At 45.3% G+C, this 8,954-nt stretch overlaps 1 protein-coding gene across 2 annotated transcripts in view; it reads left to right on the forward strand.

Moving 5' to 3' along the window:
- HK1 (hexokinase 1) overlaps window positions 1-8,954 on the forward strand; it is a 143,632-nt gene that overhangs the window by 22,517 nt on the left and 112,161 nt on the right. For both annotated transcript variants that reach the window (XM_011991023.1, XM_011991024.1), the window contains exon 4: window positions 580-627. In XM_011991023.1, coding sequence (XP_011846413.1) covers window positions 580-627 — 48 coding nt within the window. The remainder of the gene's footprint in view (window positions 1-579; window positions 628-8,954) is intronic.

The raw sequence follows: 8,954 nt of genomic DNA on the forward strand, positions 1-8,954 counted from the left end.
AAAAAAAAAAAAAAAAAGCGAGGGGAGGGCAGAATGCTAACTCATCTCTCGCAGACCCTGCCAAGAGCTGGTCACTGCTTGATGGCCATGTCACCTCCTTGCTCATCAGGGAAGCATTGCATCCTGCAGTGAAGGAGACACAGTGGGGCCAGTGGTTCAACAGGGATTAGATGCCTGTGCTCCCACAGCTCCTCTCCAGACCTCTGCGGCAGCTCTGGTGCTGCTGCGCTTCCATTACTGACTGGCACATCTGTCTTTCTTAGTGGATTGTGGGCTCCTTGAGGGCTGAACCACGGTTGTTTTTCATCTTGGAATCTCCAGCTCCCAACACAGTGCCTGGTACATTTGTAAGAACCTAGTGTTTGTGTGAATAAGTTCGTGAATTGCCCATGACTGAGCTCTGCTGCATTTCATCCAGAGACTTGGTAATCATGATAGAATTTGCTTAGACATTCCAAGGTTACTTGTAATTACTTTTGCTTTCTGAGTGTGATTGATTAGTTATAAGCATCAATATGTTGTGAATGCAAGTTGCTAAAATGCATTTGTAACACTTTACTTGTCCTGTCTTTCTCTAAGGCTACAGCAGCTAAAAAACTAAAATCTCGTCCACTTGATGAAAGTGAGGTAAGAAAGCTATTTTTTTTTCATTTCCTTCTGTAACATTTTCTGTAAAAAATAGTGCATGACAATCCCCTTTGGGAATTCTGATAATGATTTTAAGCCAGCCATGCAGCAGTGCAGTGGCTTCTCCAGGGTGTGGAGCAGTATTGACCTCCAACTTGCTCCCTCCTGGACTCAGCCCACCTGAACAGGGAAGGTGCTTTCCAAGGGGGCCTACTAACTTCTTAGCCCCCTTCTTAGCCCTTTCTTGGAAGCAGAATGCTAATTGTCAGAGCCAAACACAAGGCCCTCCTGCCTTGGGGATGCGAGGCGTCCTGACTGTGAGAGACCCTGGGAAGGGAAATGGAACGGTCTCTCCCCTCCTGTCTTTTCCATTTTACAGTCAGGCATGCCAGAAACTTGGCACCCATCTGCTCTGCACTTCAATATGGACAAGTTTCAGATCTTTCCTATCAACATATTCCATTTAGCCCCAAATCAGAGAGTTTCCTGTGCTGTTTGTGATGACCTACCCTCTTCCCTCCCATTCCCCAAGCGCACACCTTACTGTCTCTTTAAAGTGGCAACAGAGTGGATCTGAGATGGGTTGCTTCATGCGAAGGCGGTGAGGTATAGAATTTATGAATCAATTTGGGAGCAAAGCACAGAAACTCTCAATTTCCCCTGTGTCTGGGGCCATTACCTAGTCCCAGGTGAGGCCCAAAGCTGGGTATCGATTCACCTGGAGCCCCGGAGCTCTGCCCTGCTCCTCATTCCACTGATTGAATGTAGCTATATTCTTGTACTTTTGCAAATAAATAAGACTCGGTCTGCAGCCTCAAAAGACTTAACGACTGAGAAGTGAAGCTCAATATTTTTTACAAAGAGAAAGTTACAACATAGGTGACACGTGCTTTAAGAGCCAGGTGAGGGAGTGGTCAACCCCGTCTTCAGTCCAGATAACAAAGGCTGGATAGAGTGATGAGATTTGCAGAGAGTCCTGAAGAAGAGGAAAGCACGTGCCAGGCGAGGAAGGGCATTGCAAGCAGAGAGAGCAGCACGTGCCAAAACAGAGCCTGCAAAAACGGGAAAAAGCTGGGGAGACTGAGAAGGTTGGGTGGGGCTGGGATTGGTTGTGCAGTTGAGAAACTCTGACAATGCGGTCTGAAGGATCCTCTAGGCTGAGGAGTCATGTGATTACATTGTTTTCTGTCTGGCAATACCAAGGAGCTTGAGCTGGAGGAAGCCTTGGGCACCCAGGAAACCAGAGAGAGAGTAGGGGGCATAAGTGTAGCGAGACCTCCAGGGTGTGTGCTGTGCAAGATGATCTGCTTCCCAGTGGGAAGAAAGTACAGTTGACCCTGAAGCAATGAAGGGGTTATGAACACTGACCGCCCCCACACCATGCAGTAGAAAATCCGTATATAACTTTTGACTCCCCCAAAACTAAACTACCAAAACTACTGTTGACCAAAAGCCTTATCGATAACATAAAGTCAATGACTAAATATTGTGTACATTTTATATACTATATTCTGTATTCTTAAATAAAGTAAGCTAGAGAAAAGAAAATGTTATTAAGAAAATCATAAGGAAGAGAAATAGATTTACAATTCATTAAGTGGGAGTGGATCACCATGAAGGTCTTCATCCTTGTAGTCTTCACTTTGAGCAGGCTGGGGAGGAGGTAGAGGAGGGGTTGGTCTTGCTGTCTCAGGGGTGGCAGAGGTAGAAGAAGATCCAGGTGGAAGCAAACTCGTGCAGTGCAAACCCTTGGTGTTCGAGGGTCAACTGGATTACAATTCCATTGTTACCAACTTTTTAAAGACAAATCAATGTTGGTGGCCTTGCGGGTACCCAGGCCTCTCACAATGAGGAAGGGTTGATAGTGGCCCCCTCCTTTATTTCCTGGACCATCTTTAGCATATTCTCAAGCATGGCAGCTTTAGAATTGCTTGGTTGAGGCCAGGTGTGGGGGCTCAATCCTGTAATTCCAGCACTTTGGGAGGCCAGGGTGGGCGTATCACCTGAGGTCGGGTGTTTGAGATAAGCCTGGACAACACGGTAAAGCCCCATCTCTACTAAAAATACAAAAAATTAGCCAGACGTGGTGGTGTGCACCTGTAATCCCAACTACTTGGGAGGCTGAGGCACGAGAATCACTTGAACCTGGGAGGTGGAGGTTGCAGTGAGCTGAGATCGTGCCACTGCACTCCAGCTTGGGCCACAGAGTGAGACTCTGTCTCAAAAAAAAAAAAAAAAAAAAAAAAAGGAATTTCTTGGTTGGGTCAGGCACGGTGGCTCACGCCTGTAATCCCAGCACTTTGGGAGGCCGAGGTGGGTGGATCACCTGTGGTCAGGAGTTCCAGACCAGCCTGGCCAACACAGTGAAACCCCGTCTCTACTAAAAATACAAAAATTACCCGGGTGTGGTGGCGGGCACCTGTAAACCCAGTTACTCAGGAGGCTGAGGCAGGAGAAATGCTTGAACCCAGGACGCGGAGTTTACAGTGAGCTGAGATCACGCCATTGCACTCCAGCTTGGGCAAGAAGAGAGAAACTCCATCTCAAGGAAAAAAAAAAAGAATTGCTTGGTTGAAGTAGTCTTAATGTATCATGTTATTTGGCTTTAATTAGACTGATCCTCACAAAATAGGCAAGTGGTTTTAAAAGACTTCTGCATAAAAAATGTGGGTTGAGACAGGTGTGGTGACTCACACCTGTAATACCAGTGCTTTAGAAGACCGAGTAGAGAGGATCACTTGAGGCTAGGGGCTTGAGACATCCTCGGCAACATAGCAAGACCTCACCTCCAATAAAATTTTAGGCCGGGTGCGGTGGCTCATGTCTGTAATCCAGCACTTTGGGAGGCTGAGAAGGGTGGATCACGAGGTCAGGAGATGGAAACCATCCTGGCTAACACGGTGAAACCCCATCTCTACTAAAAAATACAAAAAAATTAGCCGGGCGTGGTACGGGCACCTGTAGTCCCAGTTACTTGGGAGGCTGAGGCAGGAGAATGGCGTGAACCCGGGAGGCGGAGCTTGCAGTGAGTCGAGATTGTGCCACTGCGTTCCAGCCTGGGCAACAGAGCGAGACTCCGCCTCATTAAAAAAAAAAAAAAAATTTAAAAATTTAGTTGAGCATGCTGATGTGTGCCTGCAATCCCAGCTACCTGAGACGCTGAGGCAGGAGAATTGCTTGAGCCCAAGAGTTTGAGGCTGCAATGAGCTATGATTGCGCCCCTGCACTCCAGCGTGGGTGATAGAGTGAGACCCTGTCTCTTAAAAAGAAAAAAAAAGTAAAAGAAACTGGGTTGAAGCTAACACAAATGAACAATGAAAAAATAAGACCGCTGATAATTTTCCTACCCCTGGTACAGACTATTCAGCTACATCATGGGGTTGAAAGAAGACAAAGATCTTACTAGATATAATGACAAATCAGTCAAAACATTAAAAATTAGCAAGGCTATTTAAATTCTGGTTTTACATATGATATTGTTAATGATGAGCTAATCACTATGTGTACAGAGTGCCTTGAGAGAACTAGCTAATGACACTACTAGGCCACCACATTTTAAAATAGTTCATCTTTATATCTCTTTATTTATTTGTGTATTATTATATTTTGGAAACAGAGTCTCACCCTGTTGCCCAGGCTGGAGTGCAGTGACGTGATCTCGGCTCACTGCAACCTCCACCTCCTGGGTTCAAGTGATTCTCCTGCCTCAGCCTCCCGAGTACCTGGGATTACAGGCGTGTACCACCATGCCTGACCTATGTTTTTATTTTTTTTTTTAATGAAAGTATAATTTACTACCAGTCAAACACACAAATTCTGTCAGCTTAATAAGTGTGTTGTTGTTGAGACAGGATCTTGCTCTGTCACCCAGACTGGAGTGCAGTGGTGCGATCTTGGCTCACTGCAGCCTCCACCCTGTAGGCTCAAGTGACCCTCCCACCTCAGTCTCCCAAGTAGCTGGGACTACAGCCATGTGCCAGCCTGCCTATTTTGTTTGTTTGTGTTTTTTTTGTTTGTTTTTTTGTTTTTTTTGAGACGGAGTCTCACTCTGTTGTCCAGGCTGGAGTGCAATGGCACGATCTCAGCTCCTGCAACCTCCGCCTCCCGGGTTCAAGCGATTCTCCTGACTCAGTCTCCAGAATAGCTGGGATTACAGGCGCATGCCACCAGGCCTGGCTAATTTTTGTATTTTTAGTAGAGATGGGGTTTCACCATGTTGGTCAGGCTGGTCTCGAACTCCTGACCTTGTGATCCCCTGGTCTCAGCCTCCCAAACTGCTGGGATGACAGGTGTGAGCCACCACGCCTGGCTTTGTTTGTGTGTTTTTGAGGTGGAGTCTCATTCTGTTGCCTGGGCTGGAGTACAGTGGCGGCTCACTGCAACCTCCAGCTCCCGGATTCAAGCAATTCTCCTGCCTCACCCTCCCGAGTAGCTGGGATTACAGGTGCCTGCCACTATGCCCAGTAATTTTTTGTATTTTTGGTAGCGATGGGGTTTTACCATGTTGGCTAGACTGGTCTCAAACTCCTGACCTCGTGATTCACCTGCCTTGACCTCCCAAAGTGCTGGGATTACAGGCCTCAGCCACTGCACCTGGCCTATTTTTAAGTTTTTTTTAGTAGAGACAGGGTCTTGCCATGTTGTCCAGGCTAGTCTTGGACTCCTGAGCTCAAGCAATCCACCTGCCTCAGCCTCCCAAAGTGCTTGGATTACAGATGTGAGCCACCATGCCTGGTTGTTTAAGAAGTTTTAACACATGTATACACCTATGTAACCATTGCCCAGTTCAAGATATAGAGCATTTCCATCACCCCCCAAAATCCCTTCACGCTCTTTTCCAGTCAATACTTCCCATTTCCTGTCCTGAGAGTATCACTATTCTGACTTCTATCACCAGAGCTTTTCTGTTCTTGAACCTCATGTAAATATAATCATACATATGTACTCTCTTGTGCTTGGTTTTAATATTTTTATGTTGCTTCATATATCAAAAGGTTATTCCTACATAATTTTTTTATGAGGCATTTTATTTGTAAATATGTATAACATCTCTAGAAAAAAAAATCCCAGGATTTTCCTTCCTGTGTGTTTTTGTCTTGCTTCTTCACGGTTTATGATGCCAGCTGAAATTGTCAGTACAATGAAACCAAACTGGCCGATGGAAGCAGATTATTCTGCCATTTCTCTAGATCTTTGAGTTGCACATCAAATCTGGGGCTGATCATGCCACACTTGTTTAGACTGCCTGTGAGGTTCACAACGATTTTCCCAGCTCTGTGATCATCAATGATTTCAAATTCGCCCATAAAATTCATCATCACAGTGAGAAACCAGACGATGACTTTGGAGCATGGCCTAAGAACCTGGTGTTTGTCTCTCTTTTGGGCATTGTTGATGCTCTTGAGAGCATCAGCCAGGACATTCACATGTACCACTGTGGTGGCGTGGAAAGATGGCAAAAACAGCCCTATGTGATTTTGTAGGTAGAAAATCCTAGAATACCCATAAAAACCTATTAGAACTAATGAACAAGTTCAGCAAGGTTGTAGGATACAAGATTAATCTACAAAAATCAATTGTAGCCAGGCAATTGAATAAGAGGAAAGAGAACTCACATTTCCTGATTTCAAAATTTATAAAGCAGGCTGGGCGTGGTGGCTCACACTTGTAATCCTAGCACTTTGGGAGGCCGAGGCAGGTGATCACCTGAGGTCAGGAGTTCGTGACCAGCCTTGTCAACATGGTGAAATCCCATCTCTACTAAAAATACAAAAAATTAGCCAGGCGTGGTGGTGGGTGCCTGTAATCCCAGTTACTTGGGGGACTGAGGCAGGAGAATCACTTGAACCTGGGAGGCAGAGGTTGCAGTGAGCTGAGATCACACCACTGCACTCCAGCCTGGGCAACGAGAGCAAAACTCCATCTCAAAACAAAACAAAACAAAACAACAACAACGAAAAACTTATAAAGCTACAGTAATCAAGACAGTGTGATATTAGCATTAGGATAATTATATAGCTGCATGGACTGATATTGAGAGTTCAGAAATAAACCCTTACATTTATGGTATAATAATTTTTGACAAAGATGTGAAAACAATTCAATGGGGAAAGGAAAGCCTTTTCAACAGATGGTGTTAAGACTCTGCCTCTACAAAAAGTAATTTTAAAATCTGCTGAGAGTGGTGGCATGCATCTGTGGTCCCAGATACTTGGGAGGCTGAGGTGGGAGGATCACTTGGGCCCTGGAAGGTCAAGGCTGCAGTGAGCTGTAACTGATCCACTCCAGCCTGGGCAAAATGATGGTTTGTAGGTTTGATTTGTTTGCTTTGTTTGTTTGTTCTGAGATACTTTTACAGGTAGAATTCTTAGGGTTTGGTAACAGGTTAGATGTGGAGCCCATGGGAGTGGAAGGAGGTCAAGGATGATGACAGATTTTCAGCAGAGGTGATGAGGGGATAGTTCTACCTGGAACACTCTTTTCCTAGACACTGGCATAGTGTCCCTCATCTTATTCTTGTTTCTGCTCAAATGCCACATCTTCAGAGGGCCTTCCCTGTCCATCCTGTCTAAAATGAAATCCCTACCCTTTATTTGTTCAACCTCTGTATCAGTTAGGATTAGATTTGGCTGGCAGTAACAGAAAACTCCAAAACAGCATTTGGATAAATACATTGGAATTTTGTTTTTCTCTCAAATTTTAGAAATATGGAGGTAATTGTGGGGAGGTGTGCTGATATGGGGCAGCTTGGTGACAAGGATGCTGGTTCTATTCTATTTTGTTGCTTTGTTTTGTATGGGCATCATTCCCAAATTTATCTCTTTTTTTTTTATTATTAGAATAACATACATGTATTATCTATAATTTCTATGACCACCCAGCCGGTGCATTTTGCCCACTGCCTAGACAGAGCTGATTTATCAAGATAGAGAATTGCAATAGAGAAAGAGTAACTCATGCAGAGCTGGCTGTGTGGGAGACCAGAGTTTTATTATTACTCAAATCAGTTTCCCCAGGACTATTTCTCTATTGCAATTAAATCCATGCACCATGGGTCAGCAGTGCCCGGCCTGTAGAGACAGTAGCAGAGTCAACCTCCAGTCCAAGAGAAGTAGGCCGCCGCTTGGACTGGCCTCTGGATCCGTCACCAGAGGGAGGTTACTGAACCAGGATTACCCTTATGGCAGGTAGTCATAAGGACAAGCTCCCAAACTTGTAACCACCCAACAGGTTCAGCTTGCCCACTGCCTAGACAGAGCAGATTTATCAACAGGGGAATTGCAATAAAGAAGGAGTAATTCACTCAGCGTCACCTTTGCGGGAGACTGGGGTTTTACTATTACTCAAATCAGTCTCCTCGAGCATTTGGGGATTGGAGTTTTAAGGATAATTTGGTGGGTCGGAAGCAGCTAGTGAGTCAGGAGTGCTGATTGGTTGGGTCAGAGATGAAATCATAGGGAGTTGAAGCTGTCTTGCACTGAGTCACTTTCTGGCTGGGGGCCACAAGATCAGATGATCCAGTTTATCAATCTGGGGGGTGCCAGCTGATCCATCAAGTGCAGGGTCTGCAAAATATCTCAAGCACTATCTTAGGCTTTACAATAGTGATGTAATCCCCAAGAGCAATTTGGGAGGGTCAGAATCTTGTAGCCTCCAGCTGCATGACTCCTAAACCATAATTTCTAATCTTTTGGCTAATTTGTTAGTCCTTCAAAGACAGTCTGGTCTCCAGATAAGAAGAGGGTTTGTTTTGGAAAAGGGCTGTTATCATCTTTGTTTTATTTTTATTATTTATTTATTTATTTCCGGGACAGAGTCTTGCTGTATTGCCCAGAATGGAGAGCAGTGGCCCGATCTCGGCTCACTGCAACCTCTGCCTCCGGGATTCAAGCGATTCTCCTGCCTCGGCCTCCCAAGTAACTGGGATTACAGGTGCCCGCCACCATGCCCAGCTAATTTTTGTATTTTTAGTAGAAACGGGGTTTCACCATGTTGGCCAAGCTAGTCTCGAACTCCTGACCTCAAGTGATCTGCCTGCCTTGGCCTCCCAAAGTGCTAGGATTACAGGTGTGAGTCACGGCACTCAGCCTCATCTTTGTTTTAAACTATAAACTAAGTTCCTTCCAAAGTTAGTTCAGCCTATGCCCAGGAATGAACAAGGACAGCTTGGAGGGTAAAAGCAAGATGGAGTTGGTTGGGTTAGATCTTTCACTGTCTCAGTAATATTTTGCAATGGGGATTTCGTGTTTGTGGGTCAGGAGCTGGGACAAGCTGAGCTAGGTGTCCTGCCTTGGGTCATGCTTTCCTGCTCACGTGGTTGTTTGCGG

Source organism: Mandrillus leucophaeus, unplaced genomic scaffold (assembly GCF_000951045.1).
Source record: "Mandrillus leucophaeus isolate KB7577 unplaced genomic scaffold, Mleu.le_1.0 Scaffold39, whole genome shotgun sequence".
NCBI classification, from domain to species: Eukaryota; Metazoa; Chordata; class Mammalia; order Primates; family Cercopithecidae; genus Mandrillus; species Mandrillus leucophaeus.